At 37.4% G+C, this 21022-nt stretch overlaps 1 protein-coding gene across 1 annotated transcript in view; it reads right to left on the minus strand.

The window, feature by feature from the left end:
- The window catches only part of LOC145684848 (larval cuticle protein A2B-like), a 55569-nt gene extending 35757 nt beyond the window's left edge, over positions 1-19812 (minus strand). The window contains exon 1 of the mRNA XM_081757210.1: positions 18770-19812. Coding sequence (XP_081613336.1) covers positions 18770-18787 — 18 coding nt within the window. The 5' untranslated portion in view covers positions 18788-19812. The remainder of the gene's footprint in view (positions 1-18769) is intronic.
- Between the last annotated feature and the right edge of the window lie 1210 nt (positions 19813-21022).

The raw sequence follows: 21022 nt of genomic DNA on the forward strand, positions 1-21022 counted from the left end.
CTAAGGAATACGATGATTAAAGCAAATGAATAACGATGGAAGAATTGGTGGAATGAGAAAGTGGGAGGGTAAGGTAATACCCACAAGCACGTTGTTGCCAATCACAAATTTCCTTGGCGGAGTTGATACTTAGAATGAGTGCCCACAAGTGTGCCAAAGGCGTACAAACAATACGATGTAAGAAAAGAGATTACAGCAGCAAAATAATAACATAACCAAGTAGGATGAGATAAATGAATAAGCCATGATTATTGGAAAATAAGAAGGTACTTGCGGCAAATAAGGTCCGGAAGGAAATAAGGCCCAGTGCAAAATTTCATAGGTTAGAATCATTGTAGGAGAAATCTGACATCACAAGTTGCGATTACTCACACAATACCTGCTTGAGAGAATTCGTCTTCTTGTGCCTGGTTAGACGGAACGCTGACAGTATTCAAGCATCGAGAAGCCAGTTTTCATGTGTTGATGTGACTTAGGGAAACAAAAATGTGTTTAGTTTTTCTGTGTAGAATAAAGCTAACCCAAAATATCTTGTATATTTGTGATGATTATAGTGTTTAGTACTTGGGATAGTAGTTACTTCGTTTTAGTTCGAAACGTGTTTGTAGATAATAATTTATAAAATGACGATCGGTAAATAAGGCTTATCAAAAATCTACTGGTCCTCATTATCCTACGAAACATGTTAAATACTTAGAAACTGGCAACTTGAATGTGTGTTAGTTTGTTATTCTTTCTTGACCAGTGCCAGCCTCTGTAATAGGGCGGTCTATCGTATTCGGGCCTACTTGTTGACTATGGGTGTTCGCAGGTTCGAGTATTGCGTTGTTGTCTTTCACAATGTAAATTTTTCTTTTTAATGCATTCGAATACCTCATACCACTGTTTTACAGTATATTCTAAGCACATTTTTGTACGGTTATGAGCGTTCGAGGTACCGTGGTATCATTCATTATGTGACAAAGAATGGATCGGTGACATGCCTGTAAAGAGTGCGGTGTATGGGTACATGAATGCATTGGCTTGTGCGACACCAATAATGAAGAATTCATTTGCTACAAATGTTATCAAGTATAAACATTGTTAAAAGCTAGTGTTAAATCTGCTTCCAATGGTGATATGTTTATTATGTGTCCAAGCTTATTCTTTAAAATTCAGTTAGTTGCAACGACTTAACTAACGACTGCATAACACATGGGAGATTACCTCTATCCTTAATATTTCATATCCATATTGTCGCTTTATTATTAGTATTTGAAGTGCTGAGGAAATGTCAGGTATTAATTGAGTTCCAGTGATCTCTCATGTTGTAAGATTTTACTTTTGAAATGGTGGGCCTTATTAACCTACTGTGCGGGTAATAAGGCCATTTGGTACTTTTCTCTTTGAATACGTTTCTCATACATTTAGCTTAAAATTTAAGTTAAATTAAATATACCATAAGATAGATAAAACATTGACAGATAAAATGCATATAATTTTTTGTCTATTATATCAAACATATTTAAGTAATAAAGAATTAATACTTAGGTGGGCCTTATTTGCCGCAAGTACCTTAGACAATGAGCACCTTGAGAGAAAATTATAAAATCACGCATACGAAATATGCTGGCGAAACAAAACATTGTATATTTTTTACATTTTAAAACATTATACATAAGTAATAGAGTATACAAATTACAAATATTCTATTAACAATTCGTAAAATATGGTAAAAATCCAAGTTTTAGCTCATGCCATTGCATCAAAGAATAAACAAATTCAGTAATTAAACAATACAAATACGTAACCAAACAACTGAAAAAAAAATACTGGTAAGAAAAGGGAAGAAGAAGATGTCATCAAGCCAACAGGATATCATAGTGTGATAAACAATTTTATTTAAAACAGGCAAATTCGGCCATCTTGGCTCGTGCCATTTTAGTACAATTTATAATTAAAACAAATATAGTGACATAGTCCAGAAGGCCCTAATGGCTGGGACTTTCTTTATAAATCTTCCGTAAGGGAGGTGACTGAAAGAAAAAAAAAGGGAAGAAATTAGAGATTTTTTCCGTGATTCATAAATTGTTGACGAACAACATGGAATTCAATACGGAAAAGATACAGGACAGAATGAAATGTATTTGCCGTTCCTACACAGTTGTGATAGATGATTTTTTTAAAATGGTGTAACAGGAAAAAAGAGTGAAATTTCTAATCAGGTCGTATGGTATTCTTATAAATATAAATAGATTTAAGTGAATATCACCAGAAGGATATTGTGGAAAAACATTAGATCAAAGAGATAGCACTTATCACTTAAGGGTAACAAATTCAAGTTACGATGTATATCTGCTTAAACATCTAATAATACTTGTGATATAAGAAAGAGGAACATGAAACATTGTTTATAAATAACATTATTATTGTTATTATTAGAGTTTCGTATAGCTAAATTATTAGCACAACTTCCTCCGGCGCAGGAGACCTGAATTCGATTCTCGGTGAGAATTATGTTCGTATTTCGAGTTATGTACTCGTAGACAGTATTCAATTGAATTAGCAATTAATATGTACGTTTAATTGTTAGTTGCAATTAACAATTGAAATAATTCACGGTCAATTGTTAATTGCAGCTGGTCATTAATCAATGAGAATCAATTGCAATTAATTAATCAATTGGCAGTAATTGCTCTAGCAGGTAATTGCAATTAAATTCAGTCATTCAATTGCAATTGAATGTAATTTACAATTAATTCAATTACAGTTAATTTCCACAGCAATTACTTTCAGTTGATTGATTAACTGTAACTGATTTTAACTGATGAATGCCCAACATTGCTCGTAAGTTTAGTGCTGAAAACGCATTATAAATTACAAACCAATCAAGCAGCCCATCAACTATTAATAATAATAATAATAATAATAATAATAATAATAATAATAATAATAATAATAATAATAATAATAATAATAATAATAATAATATTTACTATCTCTTACAGAGTAACAAGTCATGACATCAGAAGTAAATGGAACTCTCAATCACTATCTCATTAAAATAAATTATTATATGAAATGCTCGTTCTTGACATTGGCAGAACAAGGTTTATAGAAAATATTTGAGAGGTGCATAGGCCTATTTGAACTTTCTTCAACTTAGGATGTTTATTTCAATCAAGGTGAAGTGATAAAAAACCTCACTTCGGTTCAAGGTGTAACTACGTTCAAAATTTCGTTTCAAATGGTTCAGCCCTTTTCTTACCCTGAGCATTTTATGAATATAAACTGGGGTTTTAAAATATAGAAATGAACCCCACCTTGTATCGTACCTCTTCAGAAGCCACATTTTCGAAGACATTGAGACTGAAACATTTTTAAGCTTATTTTTAGCGAGTAATTAATACGCTGAGTTCAATATTGTAAGGACACTCACCTTTCAGTGTGCATTATTTCATCAAGCACATGTTAATCTATAAAACACGTGCTATTGTTCATAGCTATCAATTCAAGCAGACAGCAAACACAACATATGAAATAAACAGGAAGACACGAAGTCTGCACGACGTAATCTGATTAGGAATGATGCACCCAGAAGTCACCTGTAAAAGAAGACCACAGGAGACGTCGAAATTATCAGTTGACCGCTGATCGCATAACTCACAATAACTACTTCTGAGGTAGCCCTGGCCAAAGGAGTATTACCTTAACTAAATCCTTGGAGGCTGCCATGAACTAAGGGGTTCACGTGCAAAAGTATTCCCTTCCTTTACCTTTATTTGTGATAAGGATAGACACTGAGTTATTGCCTTTGTACTTTACAAAGAAGTTTTGTAATATTTCGGTGAAGAGCAAAATCCCGGACTATTATCGTCTCTACTAAATAGACATTACAATATTAACTTGAAGGATACATGATATAAGAAAATATATTATTTAAGCCCCTCCCGCACTTGGATGCCTATTTCAATCTAAGTGAAATGATAAAAGCTCAGTTCGATTCGAGTAGTTTATGAATATAAAATCGGAAATTGCTCTTCTCACTGGTAGTGATGCTCACCAGAAACGAGAGAAATTTCTCGCCTCGTCACCAAAACGAATCGAGATGTGAAGTACCTTTTCACAATTGGATACAAAACGAGAAATTCCACGAGTATCGTGTATAACACTAGTTCACTCAAGTTTTATACCTCAAATGCTGTTTCAGTATTACATGATTCATAGTATAAAAACTATAAATTGATAAATTTATTGCACGATCATAATGAAGAGCATTTATCTACAGTAAGTTCTAGAGATGCACAAGTCAATTCCTTGGAGGTATTCATTTGTATCAGTTGCTGTGTGTTGTGGTCCCATTATGCATGGCAATGCTCTAGTCCACACGGCTGTTGTTATCGTCTGTGGTACTAAATGTGGGATGTAGGATGACTGCTGAATCTTCTCGAAGCCACTGTCTTTGACTCAGCCCTGGGAATAACAGCCGCGTTGACTGAAGCAGTGTCGGGCGATTTGGGAGCTCAACGCACAGTGATTGATTCAAATGATTGCCTCCAACGAAACTGATGAAGCTAGGGAATTCAAATTCAGGGCCGGCTTTAAGTCGATTGGACCGATTGTTTCCAATCAGACCCCTGCCTAAGGGGGCCCGCGCTAGTGCCGTCTACTCTACTGTCCTGTCTAATCTACTCTCCAGTGCCGTTTTAACAGCATATTAGACCTCTGAGAAAACAAGTGTTTGTTGTCCCTATCTGACACTATGACTAAATTTTGCTTCTAATACATGTAATTAATACATGTCATTCTGTTCGCGGGGCCCGCGCCCAAGTGGCTATGGTGCCGTTAACATGGCTCTGGTACTCTCGGTTGTCAAGTACACACAACAACATATTGCAATACAGGTACATGGACTCCACAAGGAAGGGTATGGCCTCTCCCTAACAAGTAAATGAATAGTTTGTATTAAGTTTCCGGGCATAAACATTTTTTTCTGAATTTAATGCTGCAGTAGTTTATTTTTTACGCTTACAACTTCTGTTGCAAAAATAGATATGTTCAGAGAGTACTCTGCACAATCTAAATTTCCTTACATACATCTCTGGCGTAAAAATATTGTTTTCTTTGAATTTGTGTAAAGATGTACTACAGTATATCATTATTCTGGGTGCACACCCTCTTTTATTTTGAACACCCTACTAAGTAAAAGTTCCTGGCGTTTTTATTGATTATGTCATGCGATACTACCGTGAATACCGAAATTAAATAAATCAGCCTCAGTGCGACTTCTTTGCATATCCTTTCTCTTATTATAGCTATATAAAAAATACAAAACCCGAGGACAAACTTTGCCTTTTCCTACTAAATATCCCCTAGATATAAACCTGTATTTTTTAAAAATAAAGTCAGGAAAACCGAATATATAAATGTGCACACTAAATAGGTGGCTGCTTATGAAGGTTTGTCTTCTAACTCGAATAATCCAATGGAAAGTATGTTATCCATCTTCCATCAGTTCCTTAAGGTTTGTGATCTTCTCATCACAATTTAATTTTGTTTGCAGTCGATAACGATCTCAAGCTGACTATACCTTTCAAAGTAGTTACCTACGATGTTCTTACTATCGTACATTAGGCTTTCCTAACTTGGATTCCTTTAAAAAAATACAGTTGTTAAGAAATTTTAGAACCAACGAATCATATCAATTTTCATTTCATTATGTGCTACAAATATAAATTATGGAAACAAGACTTCACCATTGTATTTCTTGTAAAATTCCAGCCCAATTTAATATATTACATGACCCCCTTTCTATTAAAAAAAAAAAAATAAATAAAGTCGAGCGAGATAAAAGATGGCCGACTACAAGATGGCGGCTATGATAATCATACCCTCAAACGGATGTCTGCTTCCTCCCGGTGTCGATTAATGTGTTTTTTTGTTTTTCACCCCTTTACCTGTTTTACAAATAAAATGTAATTTTCACGACTTGAAACACATTATTCTGCATTATTCTGATCAATCAGATTTTGGCCACTGCGGCCGTCTTTATGGACGGAAACACTTTAAATTTTGCTTACGCTCGTTTCTTGATATTCCATACACTTCTGTGCCAAGTTGGGTCAAGAAACTAGATTTCGACATCGAGTAAGAGAAGAAAACTATGAAATACTGGTGCAGAACCTTCTTGAAAAATTACGAGACACAAGGATGAAATATGTATTTTAAAATTCATTCACTGTTTGCATATCCATTTGAGTCATTTGTCTGAAAAATTAGCTGCTATAAGCAATAGACAGGGTAAGCCTTTTCATCAGAACATTTTGCAGATGGAAAAAAGTTATAAAGGAAATGGCCTATAACCACTAGACCAGCAGGGAGAGACAAAGTATGTACGTATATATTGGTTCTGTAGACCTTGGTGCAAGTTAGTTGCAAACTTGGGACACCGCCAATCGTGTCCTGCACCACTTAAGGCCGGCCCTGTTCAAACTAATACACTATTTCTTCCATAGATGGCACTATATGCTATTAACGACTTATTACCAGTAGCGCGATATTTCAGTATCAGACTGGACAGTTTTGAAAATTCCCTCGTACACCAAAGTCAGATCGACTTTAGTACTATAGTATTCAAATGAAGGTGGACGGAGCTTTGATTTTGAGTTTTTGCGTTTTGCACCCTTTTTGCAATACTAAGGTGGAACGATGCCTAGAGCTTGAATCCAGAGAAGTTGGTAGGTGCTAAAAACCATCATGCAAGATCGTCCTGTAGGACGTTCCCCACCACTCTATCTTTCGCCTCCAAGATAGCTAGAATACAGGACCACTGGACTCAGTTAAATATGGAATAGAATTTGAACTGCTTATAAAGGGAAGAAAGAGCCAGCTGAAAATAAAAATAAATCTTAAGAGACTATGAGTTACAGCAAAGAAAAAATGGATTTCTCCTGTTCATTTAAATAATTGCAACGAAGAAAAAACTACGTATTGGTTTAATAACTACTTTCTGACTACTAATTACCTCTATATATTATGTTACATCAACTTTTACCTTAAAATATTAGAAATAATAAAGGATTAAAAAAAAGTTCAAAAGTCAAAAGTGCTTTCACTTGATATCAGTTTCAGATACTTTTGGCCTACCACATCTAGGCCTATCTGTAGATTAACTAGTTTGTAAAACCACATGTCACATGCAGAAACACAAAGTATCATGTTCTTTGTTGCACGTTGTTTTCACTTCGTTTTTCACTGAGAACTTGGAGGCGCGGTAGCTCAGTGGTAGAGCGCTTATCTCTGGTGGGCGGGGTCCCTGGTTCGATCCCGGCCAAGTAAGTTTGTGGTTGACAACATCGTGTTCGTGGGTTTTCTCCGGCTACTCCCGTTTCCTCCCACGTTCTGCTACACAGGCCCGTATCCAGGGGGCCGGGCACCCCTAAATTTTTGCGCCCCTCCTAAAATTGTCACGGTAGGTTTGCAAATGAACTATAATATGGTGATGGTTGGAACGGGACCCCCTAACTTCAGCCGCCCCCCTATCTATTTGGCTACCGGCCTGCTGCTACATTTTACATTTTTTAAATGTTTATTCCAGTGTATAAATTACAGGATGTCTATCGGTCACGAAAGTCACGAATGTCACGAAAAAGTCACGAAATCAGAAAACGGTCATGAAAGTCCCGAAAAAGTCATGAAATTTAGCATTAGAGTCACGATTTTTTTTTTCAACTGTGCAAATGTAAGTACAGATTGGAAAATTTTGTTCTATAAAACGTCAAAATTTACCACCTAAAATGTCTATGGTCGGCTTTAGACGCTGCCAAATCGCAAGCAAAGTACGTTTCTATCGCATGGATGAAAATTCGGCCTAATTCGCACCCGAATTCGCTATTCAAAATATTACGAAATTTTATGATTTGATAATGAAAAGGTCACGAAAAGTCACGAAATCTCATCTTGGAATTTTAGTAGACACCCTGAATTAGCAAAAGAATTCTACATTTTCCCTTCTGTTTTTATTAAAAGAAGAAAGTCTTCAGAATATTGTTCAGTGACAGATTAATGGAAGGCATTAACATGAAGCGAGAATAGAACACCGGAAGAAAAGGGCTAAAGAATGTAATAACAATCAAAAGCTTTTTCTAAACGTAGAATTGAATCAATGTGAAGAAAACAATGATAGATGCTGAATAATATCTTCTTTGCTTTCTTTTTTCTGTTTTAATTCGGTTGCCAAAGACAAAAGAATAAGAAATGAAATCCAAGCGGAGCATCTTAATATTTTAAGTATCCGAAAGGAACTGAAACATTGTTTCTGGCACCGGAAGATAATAAATATATTCAAGCAGGTCTTCCGCTAACGTTGGCTCTTCTCGAATGCTAATTTCATTATTGTGTTAAAGGTGATTTAATTGAAGTAATAAATAGTCCATTGTTTTAAAGATGGAATGTAATTAATGATATCGGAAAAGAGAAAGAAAGTAATGATTTACTCCGGAGAAGGTGATCCTCAGACTAATGTTGTACGTCGCTAATAATATGGTTTTCTGACAAGGAACATCAACTTAGTGATCCAGTCGATTTGAATTACATTTGACAAGTAGATACTAGATACCGAATAAGCGAATATAGTTTTTTTTCTTTTCTCCGAAGAAACAATTCTTGGGGTCCAAAGCCCCCTCGCAAAAATTTAGAAGTAAATGTCAAAAGTGTAGGAAGAAAGATAATTAAACCATTGAAATTGCGCATACATGTAGTAGACATAAAATAAAGGAATACGAGTTTCGTATTTTCCTTGATAAAACAGCTGGGTAGGCCATAGACTCTCCAAATTTATGATCATGAAATATCGAAATTTCTAATGAAGGAGTTCATTAGAAATTTCGATATTTCGACAGAGACAGGGCTCAGTGTAGAGCGTTCGTCTCTGGTGCACGGGTTCCTTGGTTAGATCCCAGCTCGCGCCAGGTGAATTTGTGGTGGACAAACACCGTGTGCATGGATTTTCTCGGGGTTTTCCCGTTTCTTCCCACTTTCTTCATTCCACAATTTTCATCCATTTCTGTCTCCTTTAGTCTGGCCGGCATAACTGTGGAACGTAAAACTTAAATATTTCATTTCATTTCTGTACAGAGAAAGTAAGATTAAAAAAGCGATATGTATTTTTAAAACAAATATTTTCTGTAGAGAAAAGATTTATGTGGACACAAGTCTCGCCAGAGAAATCTGGCAGCGAAAATACAGAAGAGAGGGAAAAGAAACTGAATGAAATGTGTAAAGAGGGCTAAGAGGGGGGAAAACAAGGACGTGGTTTTCATGTATCATAACAACCTTAGTGCAGACAGCTTTAATTACTTATTTAATTACTTATACTCTGTGAGAAGTTCATTTGTCATTACTCACTCTCCGCTTTCCCTATATACTGTATACTTCTAACGCCGACAGTCCTAGGGCCTAGCATAAAAATTAATTGAAAGTTTCTGCAGTGGGCGACCTCTTGCCCCAGCCTAGCTAAGCTTAAACATATTGAGCCTTACGCATAGACGTTTTGACGCGTGATTAGTGCCATACTAAAGAGTTCGACTAACATAAGTTTCCTGCGCTAGTCAGGTCTTTAGTATGACGCTAATCATATGTCAAGACGACTCTGCATGAGGCGGATTATTACTACCGCTTCCCAACTAACCGCGGAAGGTTAAATTAATTTTCGTTGTAGGCACTAGGACTACAGGTGTTGGAGTACATAGAGCGAGCGGAGAAATAGAATGACACGTAATCTTTCACAGAGTATAATTAAAGCGGTCTGGACCTAAAGTTTTTCCAATCTTACAAGGGAGCGTCACGAAGTTACTCCGTTGAGATCCGAAAGACACAATTGTGTTTGCATTTGATATGTTATAATTAGACGAATTTCAAAGTTATACGTGCCACCGGGTGAAATATCGTGAGTTACAACATATTTTGTAATGTAAAAGCTACAAAAAATTACCTGGCAGAATAGTTTGAAAACTGTTCGGAAACTGTTTTGTAAATGGAAAACTCGGCGAACACATACAGGGTAAGCACGGAAACAGTCCCAGGTTTCAAATTAGTGTAAATTTAATATGCGAAGGAATATTTTGCTGAAATTTTGAACAGTGATACATAAACTCAAAACGTTTTTGTAGCAATAATTGAAATCACAAACACTCGATGTGCGCGCCACCTGTAACGCGGGAAATATCGAGGCAGTAATCCAGCTCCAACCACACGTTGTGAAGCAATCCGGTGTGATGGAGTTGACAACATCACTGATGCATTCTTGGAGATCGTTCAGAGTTGCGGGTAGTGGAGGTGCATACACTTTGTCCTTCACAAATCCCCACAGAAAGAAGTCACAAACAGTGAGGTCAGGTAATCTTGGAGGCCACTTGCAAAGAACTTGATCATTGACTCCAGAGCGCCCTATCCATCGGTTTGGGAGGTTCTCGTTTAGAAACCTGCGTACAGCACGATGCCAGTGTGGCGGCGCTCCATCTTGTTGTAGAACGAAGTCGTCTATCTCTGCATTACTAAGTTGCAGAATCAACGAGTTACGTGGCAATGGTAAGTAACTTTCACCTGTAATTGTTTGTTCCTGAAAGAAGAACGGACCGTGCACTCGACGCTCTGATACTGCACAAAAAACATTGATTTTCGGTGAGTCACGTTTCATATTTACAGTTGCATGAGGATTCTGGGTTCCCCATATCCTTACATTGTGTCTATCCACCTTTCCACTTAAGTGAAATGTCGCCTCATCGCTGAAAATGATCTTCGTCAGAAAGTTTTCGTCGTCCTCCATGAAATTTTGCATAGTCTCACAGTACTCACGGCGCTTTACCTTGTCTTGTGGGTATAACTTCTGAACCAACTGCAGTCGGTAAGGGTAACACCGCAAACGCTTGCGTAAGATCTTGCTTACTGTTGTTTGTGGCATCTGCAACTCTCTGCTAGCTTTACGTGTAGACTTCTGTGGGCTGGGTACGAAGGCTGCTCTTACGCGCTCCACAGTTTCCTCGAAGACTGGACGTCGCCCTGAATGTCCTTTTCTTTGATCATAAATGCACCCCGTCTCAACAAACGTTCTATGCCACTTCACAATGTATTTGTGTGTGGGTGGATCAGCATTAAATTGTCGTTTGAAATCACGTTGCACTCTCACAAAACTGCTTGTTTTTGCAAATTGTAAAACGCACCAGCTTCGTTGCTGTGGGGTGAACGCCGTTTTCGATGTTACTGCCCTCTATCTGCCCTGGTCAGAAATAGGATTCTGAAAAGATAGATGGGAAAATACTTTGAGTTTACTGAGCTCTGTACAAAATTTCATGTAAATATTCAATTAAATGTTAATTATATGGCACTTTAAAATCAGGTACTGTTTCTGTGCTCACGCTGTATATCATCATTTTCAAGGACAAACTTTTTGGGGTAAAAAAAGTTTGCCCCAGGGTCCCTTGCAGGGTCCCAGATGGGGTCCAACTCAAAATTTTGAAATGGAAACGGGGGTTAAGTAGCACATCTTCTGAAAGCTGTTGTCAAATGAAAAAATGAAGCACGTATCGACTCTCTACGACAACCCTGTGCAAAATGGCGGGGGGTCAAATTGTAAATATAAACTTAATTGAAAATTTCATGGAAAAATCCTATAAATAGGAAACGATGAGACAAATGCGAAAATAGGAAAGGAAATATGGTATCATTTACAAAGTACAATGATTCAAGTTAAATCGTCTTGTCACAGGTATCCCAGTGTCCCATATGCGGTCCAACTAAAAAGTTTCAAATGGCAAAAGGGGTAAAGTAGCACATCGTTTGAAAACTGTTGTTAAATAAAAGAAGATAGAGCAAGCTTCGACCTTCTACGATAAGCCTGTGCAAAATGGAGGCGGGTCGAAATGTAAATAAAAGCTTAATTGAAAATCTATGGCTACCTTTAATCCAAGATGGCCGCTTAAAACCTATATCGAAAGGATAGGCATTCCAAACTGCTGAAGCTAGGAAAACCAAATTTTTCATGAATGTTGATCAGTAGATGACGAAAAAGTTCAAAAAACGCCACATCTTGAGTTCAAAATGTCGCACTATGTATCGAACGCATGTCCAGCTCAAACCACTGGTGTTGCAGAAGCGAAATGTGGTTTTTACGTTTATGGTTTTCCGTACAAATGATACTAAATATTCACAAAATATATCAAAGAGTATCATCTGTAATCCAATATGGCTGCCGGCGTGAAAAATGAGTTTGTATATAAATATGCTATTTCTTGGAATATTGTTACAAACCAACAAAGGTTGAGCAGCTCGATGCACTAAAATGATTCACACGTGGTTTGGTACTGTTCGCCAATCTTGTCTAAAAGATTTATATATATATATATATATATATATATATATATATATATATATATATATATATATATATAGCATTGCTTGAAATATTGCGATCAAACTAACGAATGACATACAAATGTAACCATCACGAATACGTTACAATAGAGCCCCCAACTTGGCTGGTGCAGCAAGTCCTTTATGTACGAACTACGTATGACAAAATTAGAAAAATACCAAAATTAGAAAAGAGGTATTCAACTTTTGTTTAGCAATATGAATAGGAAGTCAAAGTTGTGTGTTCATTGTACATTCGTTATATTCACGTAAGTGATATCGAGAGAACCATGATGAACGTGTATTAGGAACAAAACTTATATGTGTTGTTACGGAATGAAATAATAGTTAAAGTGAATGGAAATTAAATTGTTCTTTAGTCTTCCTAGTGTTTCTAAATACATAATAGAGAAAAATAGAGATTTAGATTTGTACTAATATGGTTGGCATAGGTTTTAAGCGGCCATCTTGGATTAAAGGTGACCATAGATTTTCAATTAAGTTTTTGTTTACATTTTGACCCGCCGCCTTTTTGCACAGGGTTGTCGTAGAAAGTAAAGACTTGCTCCATCTTCTTTCATTTAACAACAGCTTTCAAACAATGTGTTACTTTACCCCTCTTACCATTTGAAACTTTTTAGTTGGACCCCACATGGGACCCTGTGGGTTCCTTTGACAAGACTTAAATCGTTGTACTTTGAAAATAATGCCACGCGTCCTTTTTTGTTTTCACATTTGTCTCATCGTTTCCGATTTATAGAGGTGGCCATGGACTTTTCAATTAAGTTTTTATTTACAATTTGACCCCCCGCCATTTTGCACAGGGTTGTCGTAAAGAATCGAAACTTGACCCATTTTCTTTCATTTTACAACAGCTTTCAAACGATGTGCTACTTAACCCCCTTTTCCGTTTGAAAATTTTGAGATTTTGAGTTGGAGCCCGTCTGGGACCCTGCAAGGGACCCTACGGCATACTTTTTTTATCCCAAAAAATATGTTCTTGAAAATGATGGGATATGTGTTCGCCAAGCTTTCCATCTACCCAACCGCTTCCGAACAAATGACCCGATTCAAACTATTCTGCCAGGTAATTTTTTGTAGCTTTTACATTACAAAATGTGTTGTAACTCATGACATTCCGCCAGGTGGCATGTATAACTTTGATATTCGTCTAATTATAGTATATCAAATACAAAAACAATTGTTTCGTTTGGATCTCAGCAGAGCCATTTCGTGACCCTCCCTTGTTAGAACAAAGTAGACGTAAACAAAACGAAATGTATTACTCCGCGGCTTACACGTGCTTTGCCAGCAAGAGACGTGAACAGCAAGATCTTCAGCTAGCTTACTGTCGTCACACAATTCCCAAAGTGTAAGAAAGGCTATGGTTGGTTGGTAAATAATTAACGCACTGACACTGACTACTGCTTGTTGGAAATATGTATTTTCTAAAATCGTTATATAAACGAGATTGTATCTGTTCCTGTTGTCCTCTTTTGTGTTTTACTGTATAACACGAGACGAAGATGGTTTATTGTCACTCATTGTCGCCATGAAACTCTGCATTCTACAATTTCAAATAAGTCTGGTCTGAGCGCCAACGCAAATGCATGCGGAGTAAATACTATGGGCCTTATGCAGAGTCGTTTTGGCGCGTGATTAGTAGCATACTAAAGAGTTCGATTAGCATCTGTTTCCTGAAGTAGTCAGACCTTTAGTATGACGCTAATCATACGTCAAAACGACTCTGCATAAGGCGGTATATGTCCAAGTCCGGATGAGGTTAAAATAAAGCTACATCTGTTGTTAAATATTATATATATTGCGTTCATTATCACAAAATGCAGGATAAATTCAGATATCTTTATTTGAAATTATTATTTTAGTAGGGATTATATTGTGGTAGAATACTAGTGCAGTGAAACCAACAACCAATCACTGGTCATCGACTCACTAGTAGTCAAGTGGGTTTGTTTACATCTACTTTTTTCTAAGGCTGGAAAGAGAGTAGGTGTGTATGCTGCACTGCAAACCACGTCCTTTCCCCCTACCTCATTTCTCTATGCACGTTTCATTTGATCTCTTCTTCCTCTTGTCTTCTTTTTCGTTCTCGCTTCCACATATCCCTGGCCATGACTGTGGTAACACAATCCGCCAGAAAATTTAAAAAGTACGTATTCGCTTTTTTAAAAGTTCATGTCCTGTTTACATACGCAGTATCGTTACAATCCTGCAATACTCTTGTACTACCTTCATTAGAAACTTTGACCCTTCGTGGTCTCAAGTTTGGTATGGCCTGTGGCCAATTCAACCGTTTTGTCAAGAAAAGTAAGCCTAGTTTATCTGTGCACAATTTGATTCGTTTGGGTTTCATTCTTGCACTTTTGGCGACCATTCTAATTTCTTTTTGGGTGGGGGCTTTGGCCCTAATAGGTCTGGATTAACCATTGAGCAAAATAAGCACATGTTTAAGGCACCCCCTCCCCCCCCCAAAAAAGACCATAAAATGTTTCGTTGCAGAATTTATCCTGTTCTATGGGTCATATGGCAAAATACTGCAAATAGTGCAGCTCAACTAGGTTCTGCTAAAGAGGCCACGCAATAAATAATAATAATAATAACATACAGATATATACAACGACAAGAACCCTCAGAGGGAAGACCTTCACCAAAGGTCATGAAATCGAAAGGGGAGGGGAAATCCCATCATTACTTGAATAACTGCAAGGGAAAGTTTTTATGCAGTGTGTGAAATTTTATACTTTCTGCACAACGTCAGTGGAAAAACAGACGTACTTCATCAAAACGATAACCTCCTTGACGGAAGAAGTAAAATTTTAAAAATAGTAAGCCTAATGATATAACTAATGATTGTAGTCTAAAAATGATCATCGTGCTTTTATTAGATTCAAACAAGTTTGATTTTTCATCGGTTTCCTCGCTACTGTGAAGCTCTGATTGGTTGATCCAGTATACAGCTTCCATTTGCTCTGACAATTTGGAAAACTAGTTTCATTTTACTACTGATTTATATAATCGGAAAAGACGGGAGTCACCTTCAAGCAGAAGAAATGCACCGTATAAGAATTTTCCAGTAATCACATACCATTTTCGTGCTGGAACTAAGCTGGTTGTTATCGCTGTGCAATGGCGAAGCGTAATCCCACAAGTAGGGTAGGCCCGATAAACTAATATTACCATTTAGCTCCACTACAAATAGTTTAAAGTGCAGTTCATATTTTCTTCTGTCTGGGATTTGCGGGAAGATGAGGGGAATTCCCTCCTCACTTGCTGTTTTCATTTCCTGCACCTTTGAAAATGGAGAGAGAGGAAAAGAAAGTACATTCTTGCTGTTAGCTGTCAAAGTTCTTAAATAAGCGTTTGTTACTTGCACCTCCCACTTTGAAGCAAGTTTAATATTGCATTTAATTTATGTATCTCGTGATAATGAATTCACTAGAAACGTTAATACTCAGAAGGAACTTCATTTGAATCAACGCATGATATTTAATACTGTAATCTATGTAGTGGCTTCAGGGCTAAAGCACTGACCGAAATTTTATCGCATTTTTTGTTTTATATATATTGTAGAATTTTGTAGAATTTTGTAGAATATATATATTGTAGAATAAATTTAGCAAAGCCCCTCGAAACAAAATCGTAAATACACCACTAATTCTATGAAATGGAAATTCAACTAAAATTACACACAAATATTATTATTATTATTTTATCAAATATGGTAGCGTTTGGTAAATTTATACATACCTTTAATGTGTCAGACTTATAATCTACAAGCTTTTAAGGACAAGGCCCCATGTAGGAAAAAGAAAACAGCTACTCTGAATAACTCTTGAGAGTATATACCTAAATTAAACAAGTTATCACTAAAAGAAATACATAATTATACAGAGAAAGTTCTTACTCTATGTTAAAGAAATAATTTGATAACGTATTAGCACTCAAAGATGCCATCAACGCTAAAACTAAACTCCCAGAGGCAAGCCTTCGCACCGTCCTAACAATGCGGGCAATCCCCAACAATAATAGCATCTCTCCTTGAGCAGCATAGCCCGTAAGCCTGTCTAGCGAGCTGGTGAGGCTAAGACGGAAGGGCCTGCAAGTGTTTCCAACCTACTATATTTTACCAAGAAAAAGGAATGTTGAAGTATTGACTTTATTTTATAAGAAATCAAAGATAAAGATAATATACGGTAGAAAACAAGGTAGGCCCGGCCTCAGAGCCTCATAGTACGCTTCGCCACTGTTGCTGTGAACTTCCATATGTTTCCTTGTAAAATGGAATTTAGGAGGAACTTCTGTACGATTTATTGCGCAGCTAGTCATCGTACACGAGAAAGCAACTGCCCTCTCAGACCTCTACAGAATCAGTACTCCAGGCCTCATCAGCTCATCAGCCAGTAACCCCCTCCCCCCAAAAAAGTCGATCTCTCACTGCAGAGCTAGTTCTTTAATGAAGAAACCTCAACGGCACTAGTACAGAAAGGACTCCCAGGAAGCAAATGATGCATAATTGCAATCAAAAAAGAAGACAATAAACCAAACAAGACTTAAACGACACTAAGAGTACACCATTTCAAGAAAATTGTACTTTACCTACAAAAGAAGATATTACTGTACTGCAATCCACAACGCGATGGAAGACAAAATTAAAAAATACAATTTGGGTCACTTCTATTTTGACCTTAGTTACTTCTGGAACATATCAACTGTCTCAAGAGGGCTATCATCTCATTACCAGAGAATATACTAAAGTATAACATTCGTATCCTGCAAAGCTCCTCAGGAGGCATATTTGTCTCACTCCAATAGTAATAACACCATGCTTCTGCACCAGAATATCTATCAAACCAACCATTCATACTCTGGGCCTGTATAGTATTTCTCCTTGAATTTTCAATAGGACATATAGTCACTATGAGGACCATCGAAGAAACCTGTGTGTTCTCGAATACCGGCTTAACCACTTGGAGAAGATACTGCTATGGCACAGGAAGATGATCAAGCCCCCCCCCAAAAAAAGTAAATCTCTTGCCTAATTAGAAGTACTTGGAATACCCGAAAACTCCGAACAAGGCAAACAATCTTAATTCTTCATCATCTGATACTCCCCTCCTAATACGAGAGCATACAGTGGCGTATTTAGGTGGTGGCTATCATTCTCAAGCTCCCCGAAATAAGTGTTATATGGAAAATTTTATTAAAATTTGTCGGCACCCAAAAGCAAAAATTTAAGTGCTCATTCAGGTCTTGTGCATAGCCCCCCGAAGCAAAATCCTAAGTACGCCAATATATATATATATCTCAGCCTAAAATATTCTGGAGTTCAAACTTTGATACAGAATATAAGTCATTTGGCCATTTTCGTTCCTTGTAACAATAATTCATTGAACCTTGTATCTTACATGCTGCGCACGTTAACGTTCTGGCGAACACTTTGTTCGGAACAATGGAACGTTTTTGGTATTCTTCTCTAGATCTACTCACCGATAGAATGTGCTGCAAAATCACGTAAAGATTGGTCTGAAACGTAAAACTGACACTAGATGGAGTTGAAAAGCAGAAGCTTTGAAGGCACTTTCTATTCAATTGGATGAAGTAATTGATCTGTTGGAAGATCCGCGTGACACTTCGACTGAAACATTTTGTGAAGAGCGTGGTGGGGAGAAAAAAGAAGCCCCATGCTTGGTCGCCAAAAGAAAATGTGGTGGCCTCTAATTAGCCCCACGCTTGGGCAGCCACATTGAAAATGCCACAAGAGCCTCAGGCTCGGGTGCCAAATTTAAAATAGCCTCTAAAGCACTGGTGTGCCAAAACTATATATGACGTGAGGTGCCAAAATGTAAATTATGCTGAGGCCCTGGAGAGAGAAGAAGGAGGCGTACCAGTGATGGTGAGGTGGGTCTCTCTCCCTTCATTTGACAGCAGTCTTACTTCACACCAGGGAAGACTGTCTGTCATCGTGGGTCCCATGAACTATGAACTTTTCTTATTTGCGGTAGAGACTGAAGAAAAAAAAATATTGAGACTCTTTAATTTGATCACAATTTAATTGGATAGAAAATTTCAAACTGTTCCTATGTAGATCTATGCTACATTTAGTATTGAAAAGAAAGTTCCGATTTTGAGATCTACACAGGTCTCATAGTTCATGTGGCCTACCTTGATTATTCGCTCTCGAAATGACTCATGAACTACAAAAGTAGTAGTGGCTCATGTAACATGAGACTGGGTCTAGTGACACCAACAGAATACACATTACAAAGGAATACTATTAGCAGTAAAGTTCAATGAAACCGCCGAACGACATCCACCTGAAAAATAGAAGTTACAATTCATTGGTTATAGTTTTGGTACTCACCACTCGGCATGTGACCATTGATGCTACCAGTAAGGAATCCAGAACAAACCTGACGTGTAGTTAATTTTGATAACGTTTTAATATAGATATCTCCTTGTGAAAACAAACATTATACACTACTTCTCACAAACGCTGCACACATAAAAAAAATTACTTTTTACGCAGTAGCTACTGTATTCATGTTTAACAGTTCAAGTCCACGCGTGTTACGTTGAAGTGGTCTTCATAGAAAATGTCCTAGATGATTCCAGGTCTTCATCGCTGTCTGATGTTTCCAGTCCGCACGCATTCTTCCGTTTATGCGTGACGTCCCTCTTCCCAAATAGGACGGCTTTTTCGAAGCTCGGTCTCGAAGATCACGCTGGCTCCGCAGTTCTGCTCATTGACATCTCTCTCTTAATATTTAGAGAGTAACTAGAGTCGTGTTCACAGTAAAGGTGACATTGGCGCGTCACACATTACTGGATCCTGGGTTCCGTGGTTCAAAAGTCCCACTATTCAAAAATATATTGGTTAAAAAAAACACTGTTCATGGTGTGCTTACGTGAGATGCACAGTAAAAAAAATGTTTCTTCAGATGAAAGATTGAATAACATCGCTTCACTACGTACGAAAATGTTCTAGTGAGTTAAAAAAATTGCAGGAAGTGCGTTCATTGTATATGTGTGCCACACTATTTGTCCACTAACACACGTTAGTAATCTTCACCGATTGCGTACATGTTTCACTCAATAGTTGGATGTGGTGTGTAAAACACCCCTAACTACCTTGCGGTGATGTAGAAAACTAAAAGTTAATTCAGAAAATCACACTCCCGATGGGGTCATATATAGGTGATATTTCCAATATCTTTCTATCTAAGTATATTGATACACCTTATAGAATAGTTATATACACTAGTATATGGAGTAATATAGCGAACTCCAACTTAAGACGCGAAGTGTTGATACGAAGTGTCTCGTCGCTCGACTCGAAGTGTGTCGTCGCTCGACTCGAAGTGTCCGACGACAAGAACCGAAGTGTCTAACTCTCAGCAGCGAAGTGTCCTGTGACCTCCCTGTCAACCGTAGATATTCGGCTTGCCGGAACTACAAAAATATAGATAGACTCACTTTTTGTCTATTGTTTTTCTTATGGGTCAATGTTTCCCTGACTTACGGTAAATACAGAATTCTTAAGTAGGTCAACACTTTACACATTGATATTTTGTTTATATTTACACTCTGGTGAGTTCGAGTTAGTTCATCTTATACTTTGAACTTTTAGAAACAAAACGATATGAAACACTACACATGTCATTCACAGGAAGACAACAAAATCATTAAGTAAACAAAACATATTTAAAAAAATACACATTTCCCATTCCTTCAAGCACTCACGTGACAGGTGGTGCCATCTGTAAACAAACCCTGTCTGACGCGGGATGTAAACACAATACCAACTTTAACTTAATTACACTCACACCTGCTTATTTAACATATATTCAGCAAAATTAAACATTACATTAATAAAAATACACAATTTACTTGATAGCTGGACTATAAAATATAACTGCCATTACCTTGTGTGGGGATAACTAACATTTTTGTCTTCCTGATGCATCGGCGGCAGACGCCATCCTCCATTTTTGCAGACGGAAGCTGCTCAACGGGTTCAAGAAACTGCCTGGAAATAGTACTTTTTAAAGCGTACTATAAGAGTACGTTACACTTTCGGATATGGGACATACCGTAGTAAATAAACATAATTTGTATTCGGTTGCATCCAAGAACCTTTAAAATTTAAATACATTCAAATTTTCCTAAAGCCAACTCACATTTTCAAAATCATATTACTCCGCGAGTTGCTGGCGGTAGGTTAGTTCTAAGCGGTGGCGAGGGACGCGGGTAAGGTGTTAGAATACGTCATCAAGTTTGTTTTTGACACCTTATTGTTCCCAAAAACCAGCACCAATGTGCGACTTGGATACAAAAGAAATGTTCACGTCTGTACGGCGCTATGTTGGAGAGTAGCAAACCCATCTCTCATCCACTAGTCCTGGACATACATTAGTAGTTCTCTGCACAACTATATCAGAATAGTCCAATCTCTGGTCTCGAAAAGTGTATATAGCTGGAAACAGTTGTACTCTCTCAGCTGCAGTACTTTGGTGTTTCGCTGGAGGCTACGAGTTCGCTGAACTGTTTGTTGAAAATTTTGAAACGTCTCCAGAAAAAAAAAAAAACGTAGTGCTTGAAACTCTTCCATCCATTT

The sequence above is a fragment of the Thermobia domestica genome, chromosome 5 (assembly GCF_964235325.1).
Source record: "Thermobia domestica chromosome 5, izTheDome1.hap1.1, whole genome shotgun sequence".
NCBI lineage: Eukaryota > Metazoa > Arthropoda > Insecta > Zygentoma > Lepismatidae > Thermobia > Thermobia domestica.